This window comes from Rhipicephalus microplus, chromosome X (assembly GCF_043290135.1).
Source record: "Rhipicephalus microplus isolate Deutch F79 chromosome X, USDA_Rmic, whole genome shotgun sequence".
Taxonomy (NCBI): Eukaryota; Metazoa; Arthropoda; class Arachnida; order Ixodida; family Ixodidae; genus Rhipicephalus; species Rhipicephalus microplus.
Genome location: NC_134710.1, coordinates 145019226 through 145045651, shown reverse-complemented (window position 1 = coordinate 145045651; position 26426 = coordinate 145019226). Strand labels below are relative to the sequence as shown.

General features: G+C 47.1%; 1 protein-coding gene and 2 non-coding genes across 3 annotated transcripts in view; 1 reads left to right on the top strand and 2 right to left on the bottom strand.

Annotated features, from left to right (window-relative positions):
* Positions 1 to 26426, bottom strand: part of LOC119177003 (uncharacterized) — a 51024-nt gene that overhangs the window by 9697 nt on the left and 14901 nt on the right. Inside the window, exons 2-3 of the mRNA XM_037428337.2 lie at positions 14077 to 14218; positions 11347 to 11479 (exon numbers count right to left, since the gene is read on the bottom strand). Of these exons, the coding sequence (XP_037284234.2) occupies positions 11347 to 11479; positions 14077 to 14218 (275 nt within the window). The remainder of the gene's footprint in view (positions 1 to 11346; positions 11480 to 14076; positions 14219 to 26426) is intronic.
* On the bottom strand, positions 19559 to 19631 carry TRNAT-CGU (transfer RNA threonine (anticodon CGU)). The gene has a single exon. It is a non-coding gene; the product is annotated as a tRNA-Thr (tRNA).
* On the top strand, positions 20087 to 20159 carry TRNAT-CGU (transfer RNA threonine (anticodon CGU)). Its single transcript has one exon. It is a non-coding gene; the product is annotated as a tRNA-Thr (tRNA).

Genomic DNA, 26426 nt, shown 5'->3' with positions numbered 1-26426 from the left:
GAATAGTTCGTTAGTGTTGTAGTCCCCCACACAAGCGCGCAGTATGAAAGTTGTGAGTAGAAGAGACTATAATAAAGGATGTTTTTTAGCCACCTAATATGTGGCCCTGGTAGGTAATAGTCATATTAAAATTTCTTGGTTTATTCACGGGGGCAAACAGCATGTACTTGGTCTTATTTGCGTTCAAGCACAACTTATTAGGTTTTGACCATGGCGAGAGTCAATTAAAAAAACATTCACGTTTCCTTCAAGGTCGACAAGTGAAGAACTCTAAAAAAAATGTTGCAGATATCAAGCAGAGTTGCCGTTTCAGCCGTCAGTCGCGTAGCTTTTGTGATAACGTTTTCACAAGCAAAGTAGTTCATAAACTCTGCTGGCTGTCGAGCTGAGGCATCCAGTGAAAACATATCGACGTTGATGTCACCCATGATCGCAAAATCTAAACCCGAATGGCAGGAATAATTCAGCACATTTTCAATCGACTCCAGAAATGCTGGCTTGCTACCTGTGGGTGGCCTGTAGACAACGGTTATAAGTGCCCTAGGCAGCCGCATCATTAAGCATTCAATATTTTTGTTTACACTGGAAAATTGAGGAATAAGTTCATGGGTAATTGTATCCGTGACGTAAATGGCCACACCACCTTCTCGTCCTTCAGTATGCACAGGGACATTATAAGTATAACCTTGAAAATAAGGAGGATCTTCGCCAGTCGTTAGCCAGGTTTCCGAAAACATAAGTACATCAAAAGCAAAAGAAAGCCGAGAGAAATAGTCATCCAGCTGATCTTTTTTTTATTACGTATGCTGCTACGTTCACATGAAACAATGTTAATCGCTTGTGAGCGTCGTGCAGCAGTGAATTGAAAAAGTCAAGCTCATAATAGCACACTTTTGTATTTTCAGTAGTGTTTCGGCAACATAATAACCCCTAGTACAGTTGTCATTAATCTAATCAGCGACAGCTGTACTGTCACTGACAGCCTCTGCTGTCATTTTACTTAGATCGCTGGTAGTGGCTATTCTGAGCACCTGCAAACTTTCGTTTCGAAAGACGTTTCGAAAGACGATAGTCTTTCTTGGGGGCCTCCGACGCAAAAACTTTTGTCCGTCCGTCCGTCCGTCCGTCCGTCCATCCGTCCGTCCACTCTTAACGTCGCCGGGTACTTGAAACGGTCGAACCCATCCGCAGCGCCCACCAGTGCTGCTCAAGGTGTAGCGTTCATACTTGTGCAATTGTCAGTTAAAAAGCAATTATTGCGCATGTCTGGGGCACCATAACAACACGTATATATTCTCCATGTGCGTCTTTTACTAGAAAAGGCATACATAAGTAATTTTAAGGACCATAGGGTTTATCACGCTGCGCTGACTATGTAACGCTTGCACGAAAAGGCGAGTGTTTCCAACGCTTTGCTAAGACGAGACGGTGGTGGCACCTACCCATCGCCTTGCGTTCTACACCTCATCACTTCTGAGACGGGCACGCACACCCGTCTCAGAGCCACGCGCTTAGTTTTCCAACAAAATTGCCAGATGGCGCTCATGATTCACGTGTGACGGGCTTGATACGCTCGTTCGCCACCGCTGCACGCTCGACGCACTCTAACGCAGTGCCTCCAGAATACCATTCACTGATTTTCTTGCGCAGAACATCAAATAAATGTTTTGTTCACTCGCTCCAGACGCATGACTGTCGTTATTTGACGACATTTGCAGATTAACAACTTAGATACGGGGCCAATTTTTTTCTTTGATTTTCTCTGAAATAATGTCGCGGGTGTGTATACTTGGCCGCCACACACACGGAGGCCGACGGAAAGCTGAGGGAACATAAATGTTTGATCGAAATCTTCGAGCTGCAGAAGACTGAGTACGTGGTTTCAGAGGAGGGAAACTAACCTAACCTAACCTAACCTAACCTAACCTCATCATCATCATCACGATCATCAGCCTGACTACGTCCACTGCAGGACAAAGGCCTCTCCCATGTTCCGCCAGTTAACCCGGCCCTGTGCTTCCTGCTGCCAATTTATACCCGCAAACTTCTTAATCTCATCTGGCCACCTAACCTTCTGTCTCCCCCTAACCCACTTACCTTCTCTGGGAATCCAGTTGGTTACCCTTAATGACCAGCGGTTATCCTGTCTACGCGCTACATGCCCGGCCCATGTCCATTTCCTCTTCTTGATTTTATCAATAATATCCTTAACCCTCGTTTGTTCCCTAATCCACTCTGCTCTCTTCTTGTCTCTTAAGGTTACACCTACCATTTTTCTTTCCATTGCTCCCTGCGTCGTCCTCAATTTAAGCTGAACCCTCTTTGTAAGTCTCCAGGTTTCTGCTCCATAGCTAAGTACCGGCAAGACACAACTGTTATACACCTTCCTCTTGAGGGATAGTGGCAATCTACCTGTCATAATTTGAGAGTGCTTGCCAAATGTACTCTACCCCATTCTTATTCTTCTAGTTACTTCAATCTCGTTGTTTGGCTCCACGGTTCTTACCTGCCCTAAGTAGACATAGTCTTTTACAACTTGCAGTGCACTACTACCTATCTCGAAGCGCTGCTCTTTTCCGAGGTTGTTGTACAACCTCGGATCTAATCAACCTAACTGGCAAACCACCAAGCAGCCTACATACGGTGGGCGTCTTTGTTCACATTTTCAAACATGAACATACATTGGTCAGCAAAAACGGGTGCGTGAGGTTGCCTATGAACATTCCTATTAGACTTTTCACCCCTGATAATGCATAGCTATGGGCGTTCACAGGCTTCCCCTTTAGGGAGGGGCAAATGTTTGTCGCAGTCCCTCCTCACTCCCTATTAAGTCATTGTATGGGGCTGACTTAGCGCCCTCCCACCTTCAGTTGACTAGGGGAGTGGCTTCCCCCCGCCCCCCGTGCCTATGCGCTCAGGGTTATAGTTCTTCCAACGCCTCCTAAAAAAACCATGCCTGGAACGTCGCTCTCTTTCATATGTCCTCCTGCCAGCACGCACTCTCGGAGGCCATGCCTCCTGCTTTGTGTTGCGACCGGCCGCCACGAGAGGCCACTTGCCTCCGTACCGCTCAGTCACGTGACATTACAGTACTGCTCTGTCACGTGACATGATGGCTGCTCGGAGGCAACTGTGAGAGCATTGCTGTATTCGCAGGGAGTGGCCGTCAGAGACGCTCGCCTTCGTACTGAATGAGGAGGGTAAATCAGAGGGTTGGGCAGCGCGTTCGCGGCTCACGTTCCAGGCATAATTTTTGTAGGAGGCGTTGGTTCTTCATACCAGTACGACGTGCCATTGGGCTATGACCATAAGAATTCATGTTCTCGTTCACCTATTGATCGTGGCGCATACCCACTATGGGGGATTGGCCAAGAATCGAGTGGTTTTAAAAATTATTGTTCATATTTAGAATAATGAAGATATAATAGAAAGATTACCGATAACCTAGGAAAGTGTAGTGCTTGATCTAATGCATACATTATTTAAATAAAGAAATGAATTTATTCTTACAATAGAGCAATAATCTGATTTTTATACGTATATAATTTTGTGGACACGTTAGGATAACGAAACAGATTAATTAGTCAACCTGCTAGTTTCATCAATATAGTCCCGGACGGCCGCACATACTGTCACATTAGAGAACCCAGAAATGGAAGCTCCAAAAGACAAAATGACAGGCACAGATAAGTCCATACCAATACCACGTAGAGGTATTTCTAAAAAGGTTTTCCGTAATGTGCTAAACCACGTGCAGGTCAAAAAGAAACGATGTTTTAACCTGCCCGTCGAACGAAGAAAAACGCCACACACAAAAGAGCGGACAACAGGGCACTCCAGGATTTCGGCCAGGCTCCTATTTTCCGATTTGGAAATTCTACTTGCCAAATATGGGACTTCATTTTTGTTTTAAACGTTTGTCCTAATATGCATATCGGCAACAGGAAGTGAGGACTTTCGGAGAATAATTGGACGAGTTGGTTCATCGTAGTTGTATCTATAGTCACAGCGCGGCAACGGTAGGAAGAAATGGCGTGGACAGGAAAGAGCGTGGGCTTTCTACTGAAATCATTGAAGGTGCTACAACTGCTTCCGTATACAGAGTGCAAGATCAGTGCGCATGCGTGACGACACATAGGTGACAACATTCAGGGGCGCTATGCAGGATCGGCCGAGCTTCGCGAAACTCGGGATATTCCCGAGCTATGGCGTCACCCCCTTATGAACGAGCCAACAAGACGAAAACGTCAAATCCACCCCCCAGTGCACCGCGTTCCGTTGGTTACGATGAAACCAGTCATCGCGTCAAGGACGGTCGACTAAGGTGGGTGGCGTTTTCTTTCATTTGTTGGTCGTTCCAATGAGTGCAGAAGGGCACCCATGCGATAAAGGTGTCAGAAAGTTTTCGTGATGATATTTTTTTAGAGGCAGGGGTGTTTCAATTTATTTTGAAGCTTTTAACGCCTGCACTAGGTCTGTTTTACAATAATCAGCATGGTGGCCTCTGAGATCAGTACTGGCCTAGAGTTTTACAACATCGCGACCACAGCTAAATCCGAGGCCACGTGTCAGTCTGTACATTCAAGCGGGGCCACGTGTCAGCCTGGACATTCAAGCGCGCTGCTCGGTCAGTGTGCATCGTCTTTGCTGCGATCACCCGCTAGCACCCGAGCAGGTGCGGCCGGCTAATTAGCTATTCGGCTGAGCGGTATGCTTCGCTAGTTAGGCCAGGACATGCTATGATCAAGCTACTTATGCCAAGTCATGGTAATGCCCAGGTAATAACGCCACATCTTAAGAAGACTGTGCTGACGAAGCCATGTAAAGCTAAAACCGGGCTAACTAATGCATGCTAGTTGATGAGCTAACTAAACTATGATAATTACCTCGATGTTAATGAGCACGCTAAACCATGCTACTTACCCCTTACTGATATTATGACAATTATTATTCTGCTAATCAGTATTACGCTTAATAGCTTCATACTGATCATTGCCTTGCTTATTGTGCCCGAGATAATTGCATTTTATTTGAAGCGTTATCATTAAAGACATGAAAGCTCAGTTTAATGGTCATTAAGCCTCAGACAATTAGTTCTATGAAGGTTGAAACAGAGCTGATGCAGTATTTACTTCGAAGGTGATCATGCACATGAGTAAACAACCAACTTAAAAAAGCTGCAAGAAGCTCTAGGTTATCCTAATCTCCTCCATGGCTACAGCCTTGCACAAGTAATGTAAGCTCACCAAATTGTTTTATATGCAAAGAAGCTGCCGCTTAGCGTTCACCGCATCAAACGCTTCGCAGTCACACTGGCCTCGCCACAGTCCCGAGTTGAACTCGGGCCTTCCAGAATCAACGAGTTTGAAACCGAGTTTCGCGCGCACAATCAGTTTGATCGACAGACGCCCGCGGCGAAGATTGGGTACGCCCACCACGTTTGCACTTGCCGAGGAGCAGTACTCGCGTTGAGTGGCACGATTTATCTATGAGCTTTATCGCGCAGACTATGCACTCACGCACGCAGAAGTGATATCACCACGCAGCTACGATGTTTCGCATTCAATTTGAGCGCGCTCACGACGTATCGAATCAGAGCCGCATTGCCGCCATGATGCAAGCTCCCCTGGTGACCACCTGTGCTTACATTTATCGGCAATACTTGATAGGAGCGAAACGAGCAGCACAAAAGTGTGGGGGGTGCACCCCTGCTGCCTTCGAGAGTGGAAATTTGCATGCTGCAGGTGGAACGAAAGAGCCTGTCCGAAAGAGGACAAACGCCCACGAACACGCCTGTGGGACGGCGCGTGTCGAGTTGTCAAAAGGACAGCGCTGCAATCACGCTGACGTCCCTGCACTGTTAAAATGTTGACTGAGTGGCTGCGCTGACGTGTTCGCAGGCGGTGTTTCTTTGATAACTGCCGCAAATGTCCCACATGCGTTTACAACGCCACGCGCGTTTCTGTAGCCATTTTTATGTCTTCATGCCATGGCCGCCGCAGAGAGAGCTCGGATAGAGTGTACTAGAAAGATCTGAGTGGGACGGACGGAGCGCTCTTGGCGAGGCGGCACTCGTTGACGGAGTAGAGGGCGCTGCGGGCGAAGTGGATTGGTCGCGACCGAGCGTGGCGGGGCGCGCCGGCTACGCTTTCTCGCGTTTCGCCCTGTTTTTCTATTTACAGGATCTACATACAGACATTAGAGTAGAAGAAAACAACTGAGAATGAATTCAAAGTGACTTATAAGGCTTTCCAACGAAAGCGTGCCGTGTATTCTTTTCCGTGTTCCCTCTAGAACACGGACAGCGATGCGTCAATGATACCAATTGACTGATCGGGTCATATTTCTCTAAGAAACGTCCCACTAAAAAGTGTCGTGGTGGCAACTGTATAAATTAGAAGTGAATGCGGTGTCAGTGCGCTAATTTTCTATCATGGAAATTTTCAGCGGCAGTCGTTCGCTTGTCTGAACGCCCGAGAGTGATAGCTGCCGTTGACGTACTACTTTTGCACAGCTTTTCGCACACCCCTCGAAACTGCCGTGATACTTTAGTATCCTTTTTAATTATTGCAATCACTTAAAATATTTTGAGCATGCTGCGACAGCACGCAAGACTACTCAGATATGCCGATAAAGTGCTACACAGAAATAAACTACCAGCGCTAACGTTGTAAACAATTTATTGCTTTTAACCACGGTTTCAAAAAAAAATGTGGAGCTTAAATGTTATAATAAACGCTATGGTGTAGGCTACCAAAGTGGGGAGTGCAGAGTGAGAGTGAATAACCGAGAATAATGCTTTGGCAGAATTAAAGGCTGATAACAAGGGTTTCTAAGATTGCTGTAATTGAATCAATTAGGAGAAAATAAGTGTCCAGATTTGCAACAGAAGGCCCACTTGACTATGGTTTAGTGAGCCTTCTGTTGCAAATCTGGACCCTTATTGGCTTTGGACCGAATGTACAAAATTTTCGGCCATTTGAGTCAACAGAACAAGCAAATGCCGGTCAACGTGTTTATTCACAAGAGCCAAATGTCATTCCACTCAAAAACTGATGCTATGACTAATCCTGTGATGTCATGTGCACCTGCGCACTTTCAAAAGCTGTGCCATTTTGCGCCTTTCTTCTTTTGCCTTGTTGACACCCTTTATTAGGAAGTGCAGACGAGTGACAATGTAGAATCGCAAAATCTTTGCTTTCACTTCGGCTTCGTGCGCAGCACAGCCAATAATTTTGTCTTTGCCCTTCACAAGTGACAGTACGTCCAAAATGCTGTCGGCATGCAGGCGGTTCATGCTGAAGCAGCCCGTGAAGACGCCCTCTAGGTAGTTGACGAATTCAAACAGCTCTTTTGACGGATAAAGCAATCCACCTTTGTCGCAAAAACTTGTAAATGCAGCCTGTGTATCGGCTCTGCCTTCTGACGCCGCAACAAGCAGGAGGGTGCGGCATGTATCACACCCAGTCTTCTCCACACACTTCTTGGCCACATACCCTGCCATGTGGTAAACCAGACGAGAGTTGCTGTTTTTTTGCACGAGGCTGTGATGTTCAATGGGGAAAGTTGGCTCCTGGCAGGCAGCATCGTCCAGACTGTCGAGGTCGCCTAGTGCAACATGCGTTTCAATTGTTTCTTGCAAGCTTGCTTGTTGCAGTTGTGCATCCCCTGTGTCCAGAAGTGCTGTCAACACCACTGGCTCCACACTGCTACCACTCACTGGTCTTGCCAAACTATAAAAGCTGAGGCAATTGACCGTAATCAGGAACTGCTCTGGTGTTGGATGATCATTGCAGCCTGATGACTGCCGCACAATCCCGAACAGGTTCTCCACTGGATCTTGACTTAGCTTTGCAGTCATGAGGTACTGGTAGTGAAGCTCCTTCGTGACATACTGCAGCAATGACAGTACGCTAGACAGCGTCACCCGGAAGCCAACAGCTGTTGATTTGCTAATAAATCCAACACCGTTGCCATAATCCAATGGTGGTTGTGGTCCAACTCCTCTTGAGTTGGGCCACAGTGCTTCGGATTTGCAGCGGGACGTCATCACCTTAATCAGTTCATTCATCATTCTGAAACAAATAGATCACAGAAACATGAGATTATCATAAGTACGTGGGTTAGGAAGACAAGGTAACAACAACAGCCTGAGCAGGTCATAATTTTTGTGACTGAATCAACCAAAATACCTGAAGAATGCTTGTGTCGCATCTATGGCTCCTTTTCCATAACTTGACTCTATAGTGCCTTTGCAGTGGTGCAGACCACGCAACACATGGTCACCAAAGAGCTGAAAAGTTAGGGAGACTCGCATCTTTTCAAATCCATTTGGCTCCAGATGGCTAGCGGTCAACCCTGGCATTGCCTTCAGCGTCACATTATCCTTGTCATGATTGAAGGCTTCTTTGACGAAGTATGTAGAGACCTGCATTAAGAAAGCCATGGTGAGTCACTTCCCAGACTTTTTAAGGTCAACTCCACAAGAGGAAAAAAGAGCCTTACCCGTCCATCTGGTGTGTTGAAGCCGCCCTTCAGCAGGGAGTTACGTAGGCACTTCATCAGATGCGGGAAGTCTGAAAGGAAATGAAGTTCCCTTTTTCCATCAACAGGGTGCTTGACTTTACATGTAATCTCGCTGGCAGATCCTTGAACACCCATTAGCGTCCACATCTTCCTGTTCCATGTGGCCCCATCACATGTCACAAAGTGTACAAAGAGTCCCGCTTGCTCTGCCAGAATTGTCGCCTCAACAAGAATTTTGCACAAAAGTTCCCCTTTTACATTTCCATTTGCGGCAAAAACTCCCAGGATTTGGGAAAACTTTCCGGCAAACGGTACAAACATCACAACCATTCCATGGTCGCATGGAAGGCCAGCGTCCTTGGCAGGTGTGAATGGTCCTAAATCCACAAAGCCACGCAGCTTACCAGTTTTCTCAACAGACAAGTGTTCCGACAATTTCATCTCGTCAATGAGAAGTCCACCATGACGTTTGAAGGAGTCCATTGAGCTGGTTTTTGCTTTTAAGGTATCCAACATTTTTCTGCAGAAACCAAAGCCTGTCTTGTACGCTGCCGTGTACTTCTTTAGTGTAGTGTTGCTGGGAAGTACAAGGATATTTTGTTTCCTGATATGCCTATAAAGCTTGGGGCTCTTCATCTTCATGAGTATGCATTCAAGCATCCATTCCTTCGTAAACTGCATGCCTCTTGTACTCTTGCGTTTTGAGGCCGCAAAGCAGTGACGCACGCTCTCTTGCTGCTTTTCTGGTAGCATGGCTATCTTCTCTTCTAGCGCTTCCATTTTTATTTTGGCATTTTGAGCCTTCATTCTTTCTATTTGGCCATGTAAGCTCAACAGTTTCTTACACAAGCGTCTTTGCCTTTGTAATGCCCATCTAAGCTTTTGCGCTGCTGTGATGGCTTGTTTGTGACGACGATTCCTCAGACGAGATAGTCGTGTCAGCAAGGACTTTCGTAGGTAGTGACATGGTAGGCATGGTGCTCCTAAACAACAAAAAAGCAACGTGTCACAAATTACCCTCTTTTTGCAGTGGACAACCTTAGAGAAATGGCCAAAAATCCCTTGTCACCATGCATATCTAGAACATCTAAATTTTTATGTATGGGGTTACGGTCATTACAAAGCAGGATATCATTCCATACGCAATGCAGCAAAACCTAGACTAGACCATCAAGTTCCATGCAGGCTCTATAACAGGAAGACATGTAGTATCCCAAATGCATCGAAGCAAGTAAGTACTGCTCTTCCATCACAAATAAGTCCCTTTAGAGTGATGGGTAGCCATCCCATTGCATAAGTATGCTGTAAAAACTATGTTAGCATGTACGTATTGCAGGGGTCGGCCTGATTTGCATGTTGCTGACCATGTTACGAGGCTGTACAAAAAGGTGAACACAAAAATTTTTCTATCAATATTTGTGCTGAAATTAAATCATTTATTAAGCTACATGAAGCATACACATTTCGGGAAGCGTGCAACGGTTGATGCATTCAAAAGAACACTACTTTGCATGCAACTTTGATTCCAGGTTACCTTCGGCAGCCGTCGTTCCTGCGCACTTCTTGTTGTAGAATGAGCCGTCTAACACAGTTGTCTGGCCCAGCAGCTTCGTCGTTAAATCCTCTTCGGTGATAGACGAAGTGCTGAGTGCACCTGGACATTTCAGAAATTTAGATGCTTGAAGAAGGGCTTCCTCTGCCTGCAGTACAGTTCTCACAAGTCCTTCAGAGACTGGCTTTCCGTTCAGAAATGTTTTGTAACTGGCCTGCTCGATCACGCTCATGTGAAAAAGGACTGCCCTCTCTGAAGTGACAGTGCCAGAGCACGTATCCAACTGCGACAGTGTATAAACAGCGCCTTCATAGCCAGGGAATTGGTGCACCGACCAATATTTGAACGGAGTCCTCAGTTCTCGCAAGTTTTCTAGTTTCAACGACGCTGTCGACACGTCGTGCACGTCGTCTTGACTTTCAAAGTCATCGTCGACAGGCGTACTCGTGCAAGCTTTCTTGCTATTCTGGGGTCCCGGCACGGTAGGCGCTTTCCGTTTACGAGGGGCACGTTTAGGAGGCAGTTTCGTGCTCAAATATTTCGGAGCGTTGGGCAAGATTGTAGGCACTGCGTCTGGCGTTAGCGCGGGAACACCACGGGCGATTCTCACTTCTTTGCCGTAAATGATGTGAACGTAGTCACGCAGTATGTAGCGGTCCTCGAAGTGGAGCTCGCACACTGCACAGTTTTCCTCGAGAGCTTTGTCGCTGCGATGGAGGTTCCGTTCCCAGATTTTTCTTCTACGTTCATCTTTTGGAACGCTAAAAAGCGACAGCTTCCTATCTGCTTTGACGCCGGCATAGCCTGTGCGGCATCCCGGCGCGTAGCAATGGCGAAGCCTAGCTTTAGTCATGCCGAAGTCGTTGGCACTCACTCATTTGGGCATTCAAGGCTCCCACCACAGCACAGTAGCACACAGAGACGAAACAGCAGCAGCGCTCACGCACACATTACGAGCCACCGCAGCTAATACGTAAATGCGACGACGAACAGACTTGGAACACGTCCAAACCAGTGCCGCCGGTGCGAACACCACCAATCCACTGCGACCGCAGCGCCGCCACGCCAACTGTCAACGAACCGCGCTTCGCTACGATGCAGGTGCAGAGCCGGCTGCTCGTCCCACTCAGAACTTCTAGTACACTCTAGCTCGGAGCAAACTCGTCTGCCCGAGAAGATCAGGCTATCTTGCATAGCACCCCTGAACTCAGAAAACACCCTTAAAGGTCGCACGTGATAGGCGCGTGCAGAGTGACGTGTAATCTTACCCTTTTTGCACGTCCGTGGGAAATCCTTGCATATGACCGACGGCCAAGTTGTACGCCGAATGTGCGTGTCCTTGGTCAGCGGACTTTCTGAACCAGTAGAATGCCATGCTGCTGTTTTTGGGTACACCATTCCCTGCGAGGGGGAATGATGCTTCAAAGAACGTAACAATGACGGCAACGCGCAGTGCGACAAATATGTGCTGCAGAACGTTACCTTCTGAGATCCCGGCGGAAAATTTAAAAATGAAGTTTTCACGGGTTTTCTCACCCCTAATTAAACCTATAGTGTAGAAATTAACGGCACTAGTGCAATGAAAGCATATAATTAATTTATCGTGTCATATTAGTGCCCATTCAAGGGGTGGCGTCCGTCAAGGACAAACGATGTCTTCATGGAGCGCTCTATAAAAGTACATATACAGGGCGCCATAGCTAGCTTTAATTTACCGACAGAGTTTGAAAACATGTCGACGCAGTGAGGAAGCAACTACATGCATATTGTTGACTATTGTATGGAGTAAGTAACACTGCTTTTTTTATGCCCTGCTAACTGTCTAATTAGGAATGTTTTATGAACTAACTTTTTAAACAACAAATCAGGACTAAAAATTGCAATGAGCAAGTTGTATATCGGTTTGCAAAATGTCCAATTAAAAAAGTTTTGAACTTATACATATTAAGTGTTAGTGTTTTTCTGCCTACTACAGATATGCTGGCGAAATACAAAAAAATACCACGTGACATGCCTAATTAGGAATTTAAACAAGACACAAAAAATAGTGCGACTTACACGCAGCAGTCGGTAAGGTGCATTTGGTTGCGTAATAATCGATTGATTGATTGATATGTGGGGTTTAACGTCCCAAAACCACCATATGATTATGAGAGACACCGTAGTGGAGGGCTCTGGAAATTTCGACCACCTGGGGTTCTTTAACGTGCACCCAAATCTGAGCACACGGGCCTACAACACCTCTGCCTCCTTCGGAAATGCAGTCGCCGCAGCCGGGATTCGATCCCGTGAACCAACGCGCAGGGACAATTTGTTTCTGCCTTTAGTGTCGCTGGGATAATTTGTTTTTACACTAACTTATGCCTTCTCTTTCACAAATTGTGGGATGGTTCACACTTTTGCACCTCGCCTACCCATAGCTTTGGCTAACTAAAGGGGGACCTAGAGAATGCATTGTGGTCGTTGACTTGAAAAAAAAAAAGCACGTACTAAGGCCTATAGATGACTAATTTAATCTTGATATTACATTAGTAGAAATTAAGGATGTATACAAAATACGTGCCTCCCCAATGTTATCTTTCCTTGGTGATGGAAACACGGGTAGGTGCCGAGTCGTAGAAACCGAGTGAAGATAAGATGCAAAGAAAAATGATAACAATAATAAAATTATTCCACCCTACCGCAGTGGGAGTGCGAGCGGACCAGTTCCTGTGCTGTAGAGTAGATCTCATGGAACAGAATTGTAGTAGGCGCGTTACTTATAAAGGTACCATACTTCTAATCAGTCGAGCCATTTAAAAAATGCCACTTTATTGTTAAATTCGAGGCTATGATTTACTATGTTTCAAGTTTGAAAAACAGCGCGTTAGCGAAAACGTGCTATATTTCGGAAAACTCAATTCCGGTTCTATTCCGTGCGAAAGGCACTTAATTACCGTCAGTACGCGAGGCAGGATCCGACACCTTGATTCGAAAAAAAAAAAACGCAATCAATCATCGAATGTCGTGGTGCCAGTGTCTGTACTTCCAACGTTGAGATAAATGCTCATTTCTTAAGGTATGAGCCATTACGATATCAGAGCAAAGATGATTTCCAAGTAGCATGGTATTGAGTTCAATTAGTGCAATTTATTATAAGGGTTGCCAAAGGCGCACAAGGTGTCACGCGCTGCACTTGCAGGAGAGCAGTTTAACAATCCCTGGTGCAGAGCAAAAAAGTTGAGTGCACCCCGCCGCGGTGGTCTAGTGGCTAAGGTACTCGGCTGCTGACCCGCAGGTCGCGGGTTCGAATCCCGGCTGCGGCGGCTGCATTTCCGACGGAGGCGGAAATGTAGGCCCGTGTGCTCAGATTTGAGTGCACGTTAAAGAACCCCAGGTGATCGAAATTTCTGGAGCCCTCCACTACGGCTTCTCTCATTCATAATCATATGGTGGTTTCGGTACGTTAAACACCACAAATCAGAATATTGCTTACTAGATGCGAAGCGGCTCTTTGACTAGCCTGTGCAGCACTGTCCCTCCGTCCGCACCGCTCTCCTCGCCACATGAGTTGGAGCGATGCCAAGTAGCTCACGCCCTCCTAGCAGTGCGTGATGATGTCTCTCTTCCTCGCCTGCCACGCGCTCGCCGCATGTCAGCTCTCTCTCGCTTCACCCTCTCCATCGCTCGCAATGATCGAGCCCATTCTTCAAGTGGGCATCATCTCACCCGTGCCGCCTCTCTCCATCTGTCGGCGAGAAGCCGCGAGTCTGCGGGTGCGTGCGCTGGGCGCGCCTCGAGGATCTCGCGGCACCGACAATGTGGACAGCGCGCCGCTGCTTGCCGCGCGATCGTGCCGACGTGCAGGAAGCCGTCGCGGCATGATTCCCGCTTGTGTGCGCGTACGTTTCCCGCCTGTCAACGGTGTTGCGAGAGTAAGCGAAGCCGATCGCGTTCGCGAATGGTGACGTCAACGCCGACAATATATGAAAAGACAGTATGCATAGACGGGAGCTCACCATGCAGGTACTTGTGCGCGACGACGTGCTGGGCGTGTGCATGTCCCGCATGAGCGTACATGTGGTTCAAATGAAAGTGCACCGATTCCTGGTGGTAATAGCCCAAGTAGACGAGCACGAACACCGCCGCCGCCCCCAGCACCTGCGACGGCCCATTGAAGAAAATGAGAATCTTACAGACAGCACAAACATACTTCGTATAGCCCAGTTTCTACACGCTCAGGTCATTTATAAACAGCCTTGCGTGTGCAAGTTCTCACTCGAAATCTCCCAACCCTTCCTGAAAACGTGCTGACGCTTCCTCTAACCTACTCCTGATGCCAACTTGTTAGAGACTGCTTGTATAATTGTTCGTGTTTATCATTCCAAGGGAATGTGTATTTAGTGACTGTTCTGGCACTGGTTGCGCGAAGCTCATGCAGTGACTGGTATCATTGCTTTTGAGCAAGTTTTCTTAAGAAATACGCTGGATTTATGAAGTGCAACACGCAATATTTTTAATTAACTGATTCATACAAGTAGTCGAGGCGTGGTATGTTACTCCGAGCATTGCAGATGAACACTGCTACTGAAAATCTATTTTACGATTGAATGAGCTGCTATACCAGTGAAATTAGCATGGGCCTGGTGATATGCACACAACTGAAACATACGGATCTACCTGCATCTGAGATTGATTGATTTGAGGGGTTTAACGTCCCAAAACCACCATTGGATTATGAGAGACGCCGTAGTGGAGGGCTCCGGAAATTTTGACCACCTGGGGTTCTTTAACGTGCACCCAAATCTGAGTACACGGGCCTACAACATTTCCGCCTCCATCGGAAATGCAGCCGCCGCAGACGGGAATCGAACCCGCGACCTGCAGGTCAGCAGCCGAGTACCTTAGCCACTAGACCACCGTGGCGGGGCGACCTGCATCTGAGTACACTGTATTCAAGACCATGTTGCGAACACTCAGTATTGCTGCAGACCAGCAGGCACATTGCCCTCCTGATACGGATCTTCCATCCATTCCTCTTGCACGTCTACCCCTCCACTCACTCCGAGCCCATCAACGTTTTGTCTGAAGGGATACACCTGCTCTTATGATATCCTATCCTCCGAACCTCCCTAACCCCCCCCCCCCCCTCGCCTGCTCTTCACTTAAGGAGCAAAAGGCGTCGTGCAAAGGTGGTGTTGGCTTAGGAGGCTTCGGGCCTTACACCAGCTGTCATCTCAATGTGGAACTGGTCGCATTTACCATGAGTGCTAAATACCCATACTGCTTTATTCCACTGTGATGTAAGCACATGCATGGTATCTTATGTGGATGTGCCAAGGGTGAGAGTCGGAACGCTCCCGTCACCTCCTGCAAGCCGGCCTTCGCTAAACTGACGCGATCACTTATAACCGCTAAAGATACACGATAAGATTCCACAAAAGACTGCTCCACTTCATACACCAAACCTGTCAAAATGGCACAAAATATACGCTCAAAATATTATGGGATTCCGCGGACCCACCTGGGATACGCGGAGACCAAATTAAACAAAAGTCACGTACTTCACGCTGTGCGGCTGTGTTTGAGGAAATGTTTACCAATTGTTTCTTTATTGTGCTCGTTGCATTTTGTGTTCTGGAAAGGAGTCATGTGGGAAGGTGGCAGTACATCTGAAGGGGTCGCTAATTCTGCCCCATGCCTGTACTGCATAGGACCTTTCAAGTCATTGTTTTTATGTTTCTAGGCTATAGCCGTGACTAAGGACACTGATATCTTTCATTCAAAGAACTGCTTACTATCCACCAAAACCAGGGACTACTGTGAAACCTCTCTGAGAAGTTTGTCTTCGATCCATTTTTTTTTTAATATTCGCTTTACATGCGGAGCTCATTCGTACTCGACCAATGGGGGGGGGGGGGGCGATATAATTAAACCTATCTCCTCTCCTCCTAATGGAGAATCGTGCACACGCCTATAGAGTATGAATCATGTCCTTATTTATTTATTTTTATTTATTTATTACATACTGCTGACCTGCTTACCAGGTCTTAAGCAAGAATGGGCATACAGAACCATTTACTGCAAAAACATCGTTAACATCACACAACATAAGGACAGTGGTAATAATTGTAAAAAGCCAAACGGAAAGCATAATGTACAACGCAAAAAAAAAGAAGCATACAACTCAACACTTTTGTAGTAGTTTGCGAAAAACAAAAGAAAAACATTCCAACAATGGCATAGTTTTACTGACTGAAACATACTGATAAAAATGGAAGCATTGCGTAACTCTGGGCTGCATGACTATACAAAAAAAATTTTGTTTGTGGTTGTTGAGAGCATGTAGAAATAAATTGACTGTTGGACACTTTACAATATTGGGTGATAGGCAATTCCACTCATGGGTAGTTCTTGGAAAAAAGGATACCTGTATGTGTGTGCGGTTTGCGTAATCTACAGCTTTCTTTGAATGATATGAGCGCACAGCACATTCACTTGTTTGTGTAATGGGCGCTGTTTTGTTGATTCCAATTTTGTTGTGGAAAGTGAGGTAAAAAAGCTTCAGACTCCCCATTCTTCTCTCCTGTAGTTTTTCGAGCTCCGCTTTAATTAGAAGAAGTGAAGGTGATGTGCGCCAGCTATAAAAGTCAAACACGAATCGTACAGATATTCTTTGGGCCATTTCTAGTTTTTTAATATTGGACTCATTAAGGGATTCCACACTGCAGTTCCGTATTCTAATACTGGTCTAATGAAAGTTCTGTATGCGATACGTTTGATGTGTGGTGTGGCATTCACAAGCCTCCTTTGCAAGTAGGCATGCTTTTTCACTGCCCTTCTTTCAATATATGCTATGTATTCATTCCCTTTTAAGTCTGATGTGAGTATTAGTCCTCAATATTCGTCTTTAGTGACTTCGGATAACGCATGATTCTTGATGTGATAGGTAAATAGAAGCGGTTGTTTCTTACGCGTAACTCGCATTGCTACTGGTTTTTTTATAATTAATTTTCATCTGCCATTTTTCACACCACGTTTCTAGCATTGCTAAGGCAGCATTTAAAGATTCTTGATCACTGTAACTATGAATTCCCTGATATAGTATGCAATCGTCCGCGAAAAGATTTATTTTTACGGGTAAGCTTAGCGCAATATCATTAATAAATAACAGAAAAAACAATGATCCCGAAATTGACCCTTGAGGCACACCTGACTTCATGGGGGCGGAACTCGAGATGATACCATCAATGGCAAGACACTGGCTTATCATTGAGATATAAGCAGTATCAACGCAAGTAATTCCTCATTTTTCAGAATTGGTTTGAGCTTAATTAGTAATTTCTGGTGACTCACACGATCAAAAGGTTTCTCAGAATCCAATAAAATAACATCTACTTGACCATTTATATTGATCGCTTCTGACAGTTCATGAAACGTCTCGATAAGCTGGGTTACCGTAGAATATCCTTTGCGAAATCTGTGTTGAAGAGGCGTGATTAGGTTATTTCTTTCTACAAACATAGACATATGCTTGAATATTATATGATCTAGAATTTTGACACTATTGAATAGCAAGGAGATAGGCCTAAACTCTGATACAGGCGAATGGTCATAAGTTTTCGGTACTGGCGTGGTCTTAGCCTGCTTCCAATCACTCGTAGGTTCAGCACTTATTCATTAAGCACGGATAATTGGGCTAGTTGGAATTGGTTCATCTTTTAAGTGAATAAGGGCGCGCACTTAGACAAGCACACTAGAACAGGAAATTGGACAGACCAAGAGTGCTTACTCGCCACTAAAGTTTATTCGAAAGAAAGGTAAGTACATATATATACCACTTCTGCCACATGGCCTGGCAAGTGACAAAAAAAAAAGACACGTGCTTGAGATCAGATTGTCAGAGTGCTCATGAGGTATGAAAACTCTTTTTATGTCAACGTGATGGTGGGTGGACTTACGCATTTCTTCCCACTTCTCCTGGTGTGAAACACCTCTATCAGCTCTCTGGTGGTCCGATCTGGGTGTTTTGATAAAACACTAGCATCACAAAAAAAAAAAAAGAGTGGTTCCAACAACACGAGCTGCAATATTTGTTGGACAAGTGTGAGCTATCTTTGGTGTCTAACGATCTCATATGTTTTTGGAACCTGGTGTTTACACATCTTCCCGTCTGGCCTATGCAGATGAGACCACAGGACAAAGGTACCAAATATACAACACCTGTTTCACACTTAACTTACGACTGTCTATGATTCACATGGCATTGTCCCCGTTTTGACCCTTAGTGATTTGCGCTAGTTTTCTATCTATTCTGCTGCAAAGCTTGTTTAATTTGTTTGGGGCCGAGAAAACTACATCAACGTCATATCAAAGCAGAAGTTACTTAAAAAAGTAAAAACGAAAGCCCAAGAAAATGACAAAATAAAGGAACCAGTTAAAAACCATCTGTCATCCCCTACATGCACAAGCTGTCACATGGTATAAAAAACGTTGCAGATTTACATGACGTTGAAGTAGTTCTCCCGGCCCCAAACAAATTAAAGAATCTTTGCAACGGAATTGATAGAAAACTAGCTCCAACCGCTAAGGGCGGAAAACGGGGATGATACGATGTGAATCATAGGCAGTCGTATGTTAAGTGTGAAACAGGTGTTGTATATTTGGCACCTTTCTCCTGTGATCTCATCTGCATAGGTCAGACGGGAAGATGTGTAAACGCCAGGTTGCAAGAGCATATGAGATCGTTGGATATCAAAGATAGTTCACACTTGCCCAAACATTGCAGATCGTGTTGTTGGAACCGCTCTTTTTTTTTGTGATGCTAGTGTATTATCAAAACACCCAGATCGGACCACCAGAGAGCTGATAGAGGCGTTTCACATCAGGAGAAGTGGGAAGAAATGAGTAAGCGCACCCTCCATCACGTTGACATAAAAAGAATTTTCATACCTCATGAGCACTCTGACGATCTGATCTGAAGGACTTGTATTTTTTTTTGCTGTCACTTGTCAGGTCATGAGAGAACTTAGAAGTGGCATATATATGTACTTACCTTTCTTTCGAATAAACTTTAGTGGCGAGTAGGCGCTCTTGGTCTGTTCAATTTCCTGTTCTAGTGTCCTTGTCTGAGTGTGCGCCCTTATTGAGTTAAAACATGAACGTATTCCATGTTACGACGAAACAAGTTTTGGGCAATGATGCCTACTGTCGTAATGGCGTTGATGACACTTTTGGCCGTCATGCAGTTAGAGCCGCGGAATGGAGTAAGGATATATATATTGTAGTAGATATATAAGTAATATATAAATATATATATATATATATATATATATATATATATATATATATATATATATATATATATATATATGACGCTATGATGAATGGGAGACGTGGCCTGGCTCATACCCTATGTTTATTCTGTTCTGCACTTCTTCCTCCTCAGCTTCTACCAACCATCAGTTCATACGTCACACGTATGAACGTATGAAAATTACCAACTGTGAGCAGGAATCGAACCTACGACCTTCGAATTACGCGTTCGATGCTCTAACCACTGAGCTATCACAGCGGCCCTCCCTCCATCCATCCAGCATCGAACGCGTAATTCGAAGGTAGTAGGTTCGATTCCTGCTCACAGTTGGGGTAATTTTTTCATCCACTTTTCTTTCTTCTTATTTACATTCCATTGGTTTTAATAACTTCCCCTGTACATTCCTTGGCATTACTGTCTGTTATATCTCATTATTATTGTGTTAAAACACGGAAAAACGAGCCCTTAGGTATACACTTCTTTCCCTTATTTCATTGAACGAGGGTCTCGTACTGGCAGACTTGGTGTGTTTAGGTTGTATAAGAGGGAAAATAAATCAGCTGCCCGCTCATATTAAGTTCACGTGCTACGTGACGCCAAACATGCTCATAAGAGTGTTTTCACACTCGTTGTTTGGCTTATAGATGGCGCTGACTGTCGCTCCTACTTCTAAATTCACAGATAAACCAAAAAAAGCGGATGGAGGGAGGGCCGCTGTGATAGCTCAGTGGTTAGAGCATCGAACGCGTAATTCGAAGGTCGTAGGTTCGATTCCTGCTTACAGTTGGTAATTTTTTCATCCACTTTTCTTTCTTCTTATTTACATTCCATTGGTTTTATTAACTTCCCCTGTACATTCCTTGGCATTACTGTCTGTTATATCTCATTATATATATATATATATATATATGTATATATATATAAGTATATATATATATATATATATATATATATATATATATATATATATATATATATATATATATATCTTGATACGCAACAGCCGGCACAGCCTGTCTGGAAGAAAGAGAAAGACGACGTTGGTGGCTGGTTGTTTATGAACTGTCGCCATCTTGTTCGCCTTACAACACCGCCGATTTTAGCCCATTTTGATCCATCAGCTCCAACCGAGGTTCGCACTGACGCTAGTGGGCATGGCATCGGGGCAATGCTAATGCAACGTCAACGCGGACATGACCGTGTTATAGCATATGCAAGCCGCCTACTATCTACAGCCGAGCGCAACTATTCAATCACGGAACGTGAGTGTCTCGCTCTCGTGTGGGCAGTCGCCAAGTTTCGCCCATACTTATACGGGCGTCCATTCCGGGTAGTCACCGACCATCACGCACTCTGCTGGCTGGCCTCACTCAAGGATCCCACAGGACGCCTCGCTCGTTGGTCCCTACGATTACAAGAATACACGTTCACCGTAACGTACAAAACAGGGCGCTCACACCAAGATGCTGATTGCTTATCACGCTACCCCGTGGAAGAGGCTGCCCATACTGACACCTTTCCAGACCTTCTGTCTGTGACGCAGCTACTCAACCTTGGGCACGAACAACGCCTGGATGCTTCCCTGCGAACCATCATTGGCAAACTTGAGTCAAGGCCTCGCGACGCTTCTCTACAAATGTTCCTGGTAAAAGACGGCATCCTGTATCGCCGTAACCTCGATCCATATGGCCATGACTTGCTCCCCGTCATACCAGCACATCTTCGTGCGACTATTCTGAACCAACTTCATGACGCTCCTTTGGCGGGCCACTTGGGCGTCTCTCGCACATACGACCGTGTACGTCGTCGTTTCTTTTGGCCTGGTCTTGCCCGCTCTGTTCGACGCTACGTCGCCGCTTGTGAACCCTGCCAGCGCCGCAAAAAGCCATCTTCCCTACCAGCTGGATTCCTTCAGCCAATCGACATTCCCATCGAACCTTTTTTTCGAGTTGGCCTCGACCTGCTTGGCCCATTCCCGATCTCCAGCTCAGGCAACAAATGGATCGCTGTCGCCACTGACTATGCGACACGGTACGCTATCACACGAGCACTTCCGACGAGTTGCGCAACCGATGTGGCGGACTTTCTGGTATATGATATTATTTTAGTACACGGAGCTCCACGCCAACTTCTCACTGACCGGGGCCGCACCTTCCTATCAGCTGTCGTTGATGAAATCCTGCGCTCCTGCTCTGCAAAGCTTAAGTTTGCCACTTCGTACCATCCACAAACGAACGGTCTTACGGAGCGCCTCAACCGCACCATAACCGACATGCTTTCTAAATACGTAGCGGCCGACCACCGGGACTGGGACGTTCATTTGCCATTTGTGACGTTCGCATATAATTCGTCACGTCACGACACTGCCGGCTATTCACTATTCCATCTTCTATACGGCCGAGAACCCGCCCTACCATTTGACACCTTGCTGCCCTCGGTCACTGAGTATGTCGGCGAAGCCATCGCGCGAGCCGACCACGCACGCCAACTCGCCCGCAGCCGCCTGCAGGCTTCACAGGAGCGCCAAAGACAGCTCTACGATTCCCATCATCGAAACGTGCACTTTTCACCGGGTTCCCTTGTCCTCCTCTGGTCCCCCACTCGGCGTGTAGGGCTTTCTGAAAAACTGCTGTCACGCTACACTGGACCATACCGCGTCGTTCGCCAGGTGACTGACGTTACATACGAGATCGCTCCAGTTGATTCAACGTCATCATCGTCACCTTCGAGTGACATCGTGCACATAGCTCGACTCAAGCCCTATCACCCTCCTTCTACCGCATCCGAGTCGCTCAAGCACCGAGACGGTGCTTCTACCACCGGGGGGTTATGATACGCAACAGCCGGCACAGCCTGTCTGGAAGAAAGAGAAAGACGACGTTGGTGGCTGGTTGTTTATGAACTGTCGCCATCTTGTTCGCCGAGCACAGTGCTTCGTATTTAATTTATTAAATAAGTTACCCGTAACATTATATATATATATATATTGAAAAAGGGTTTATTGGCGACTGTTGTGACGGTGGTCCTACGACGAAACACGATCGGACAAGAGCAACGGTCAAGCAGATGCCGGCGATGATCAGCACGAGCCAAGCGAGACAAGCCCAGCACCCAGTACCCAAGCGACGGTGGCGATGTTGCTTGCCAACAATGCGTTTTCTTCTTCACAATTTGCCCCCGCCAAAAAAGAGCCATCCTGGCGACCTAAGAGTCTAGAGGCAGAGGGCTATGATATGGCTTAAGGCGGGCGACGTGGACGATGTCACGTCCACGCCGGCGCATGTCGTCAGATGGGGAAAGTGGCTCGATGAGAAAATTCACCGGCGAGGTTTGCTCCAAAACGCGGTATGGGCCCTCGTACTTTGGAACGAGTTTTGAGGAAAGGCCGGGGGTTTGGTAAGGAACAGCCAGCCATACAAGTGATCCCGGGGAATAGCTGGGGCTTCGTGAAGAGTCGGCGTTGTTTTCTTTCTGGCGCTGTTGTTCTTGTGACGTAAAGGTGCGTGCGAGTTCACGGCAATCTTCCGCATTTCGGGCAGCTTCGGACACAGATGGGCATTCGGATGCGTCAGGACGGTATGGAAGGAGAGTGTCGATGGTGTGAGATGGTTCGCGTCCATAAAGAAGAAAGAAAGGTGAAAATCCAGTGGTAGACTGTGTCGCGGTGTTATATGCGAACGTGATGAATGGAAGAATGCGATCCCAGTTAGTATGATCGGATGTCACATACATGGCGAGCATATCGCCAAGGGTGCGGTTAAATCTTTCCGTGAGCCCGTTAGTCTGCGGGTGGTATGCGGTGGTCTTGCGATGAACAACATGGCATTCAGAAAGCAGAGACGTGACGACTTCTAATAGGAAGGCTCTACCTCGGTCGCTTAGTAGTTCTCGAGGTGCACCATGTCGTAGTATGAAGCGATGAAGGATGAAGGATGCTACGTCCCGCGCAGTGGCACTTGGAAGGGCGGCGGTCTCAGCGTAGCGTGTTAAATGGTCCACAGTGACTATTATCCACCGATTTTCATCTGATGTTGTCGGTAGAGGGCCATAGAGATCGATTCCGATCCGATCGAAAGGTTTGGCAGGGCACGGAAGCGGTTGAAGCGCACCGGACGAGTGGAAAGGCGGTGATTTGCGGCGTTGACAGTCAGGGCAGCCCATAACGAATTTTCGAACGAAATTATACATTCCGCGCCAGTAGAAGCGATGGCGAATGCGTTCGTAAGTTTTGAAAACTCCGGCATGACCACATTGGGGATCATCGTGAAAGGAGGCGCAGATTTGTGATCGCAAGCTGCGTGGGACAACCAAGAGCCACTTACGACCTTCAGGGGCGTAGTTGCGTCGGTGTAGCAGCCGATCACGAATGGCGAAATGTGCAGCTTGACGTCGGAGAGATCGTGGTACTGCAGTGGTTGACGATCCAGAGAGACAGTTAAAAAGGGAAGCGATCCACGGGTCCTTGTGTTGTTCACTGGTAAAGGAGTCGAGGTCGAGAGAGGCGACGGAGTTGGTACCAGTGGTTCCGCAGGCCGAGTCGGGAGGTAAAGGCGAACGCGACAGGGCGTCGGCGTCAGAATGCTTGCGTCCGCTGCGATAGATGACACGAATGTCGTACTCCTGGATTTGCAGTGCCCACCGAGCTAGGCGGCCAGAAGGATCTTTCAATGTGGCGAGCCAACAAAGTGCATGGTGGTCCGTTACCAAGTCGAATGGGCGACCGTACAAATAAGGGCGGAACTTGCGAAGCGCCCACACTAGCGCCAAGCACTCTTTTTCAGTGACGCTGTAATTGGCCTCAGCTTTAGTAAGTGTGCGACTCGCATAAGCGACGACGTATTCGGAGTAGCCCGGCTTGCGTTGGGCGAGGACGGCGCCTAGACCAACCCCACTAGCGTCTGTGTGAACTTCCGTTGCAGCTGTTGGGTCGAAATGCCGAAGAATTGGAGGAGATGTTAGCAGACTACGGAGCGTGGCAAACGCGACATCGCAGTCAGAAGACCAGGATGAAAGGTCTGCATCACCGCGTAGGAGGTTGGTCAGTGGTGACATGATCGACGCAAAATTTCGCACGAAGCGCCGGAAGTACGAGCATAGTCCGACAAAACTGCGTAATTCTTTCAGTGTAGTAGGTTTCGGGAACTCAGCGACTGCTCGCAATTTTGCAGGGTCGGGTCGAACACCATGCTTGGACACGATGTGTCCTAAGATGGACAGCTCTCGCGCGGCGAAGTGGCACTTTTTAAGGTTCAGTTGGAGACCAGCGTTGGTTAAACACGTCAGAACCAGTTGGAGCCGAAGCAGATGTGTAGGAAAATCGGGAGAGAAAACGACAATATCGTCGAGGTAGCATAGACACACAGACCACTTCAGTCCACGCAGTGTGTTGTCCATGAGTCGTTCAAACGTGGCAGGAGCATTACAGAGACCAAATGGCATTACGTTAAATTCGTACAGGCCATCTGGTGTAATGAACGCAGTTTTCTGGCGATCAGCTTCTGCCATAGGAACCTGCCAGTATCCAGATCGTAAGTCTAAAGAGGAGAAGAATTCGGCTCCTTGGAGGCTGTCAAGGGCGTCGTCGATGCGCGGTAGTGGATAGACGTCTTTCCGCGTCACCTTGTTTAATCGCCGGTAGTCGACGCAAAAGCGAATCGATCCATCCTTCTTTCGAACTAGAACGACAGGAGATGCCCAAGGACTGTGCGATGGTTTAATAACGCGACGGCGTAGCATCTCTTCGACCTGGTCGTTGATGACGTGACGTTTTGCAGCAGAGACACGGTACGGTCTTTGACGCAATGGCTGGTGTGAACCGGTGTCAATGTAGTGGTGCACTGCGGAAGTCCGACCCAATTGCGGCTGAGAAACGTCGAATGAATTCGCGAAGTTCTGGAGAAGATTAAGAAGCTCGGCGCGTTCATGGGCACTTAAGGTGTCGGCGATGGAACTCGAGAAGGTGTCACTCGATGAGCTCGGTGGGCATTCCAGTGGGGAAAGGGCATGAAGTTCGGTCGAGGCGCTACTGCACGATTCGTCTGGCATGTTAAGGAATAAAGAGGAATCGAGGTACTCCACTCGACCGAGACATTCGCCGGCAAGTAGCGTAAGCGGTGCAGAAAGGGGGTTGTGGACGAAAATATTGCTTCGGCCCGCAGTGACGTCAAGGGTAGCGAAAGGCAAGGAAACGGCTCTGCGGCTCATGAAAATGTCGGAAGGTGTAAACATTACTGTAGCGTCGTTATGGCCATCGCAGCAAACAGGGACAACGGCAAGAGAGGCTGGCGGAATTTCAGTGTCTTCCCGTACGACGAGTTTTGGGGACCGCTCAAGAGCTTCGTGCAAAGGTTCGTCAGACAGGTGCGAAAATTGAACTTCAGCGCGTGCGCAGTCGATGACGGCATGATGATGTGACAGGAAGTCCCACCCGAGGATAACGTCATGCGAGCACACCGAAAGGACGATGAACTCGACAACGTACATAGAACCTTGGATGAAAATGCGGGCTGTACAGGTGCCGAGAGGTCGAACTGGTTGTGCGCTAGCCGTACGAAGCGATAGTCCAGAGAGCGGCATGGTCACTTTGCGTAGGGAGCGGCAGAGCTGGGCGGCTATAACAGAAACGGCAGCACCTGTGTCGATGAGGGCAAAGGTAGAAACACCATCGACAGATATGGCGACGACGTTAGCAGGTGAAGTGCGAGGACTTGGGCATTTCGATGACGGCGCAGTTCTTGCCTCTGGAACTGCGGCGTTCAGTTTTCCCGGTTGGAGGAAGCGGGTCGGGGACGCATTGGGGACAGAGATCGCCTGCGAGGAGACGGCGAGCGGGGAGAGTGAGTCGGAGCTGGGGGCCGGGGTGACTGAGACTCGGGAAGATTAGTGTAGCCATACTGCGGTGAAGGATAGGGAGCAGGTAGGTGCGTGGGCTGCGGGTCATACAGTAACGGCCAAGTAGTGTTGTGTTGCGATTGGAAGCGACGACGACAATATCGTGCCACGTGTCCTGGAGTACCGCAGGCGTAGCAGATCGGTCGATTGTCAGCAGTGCGC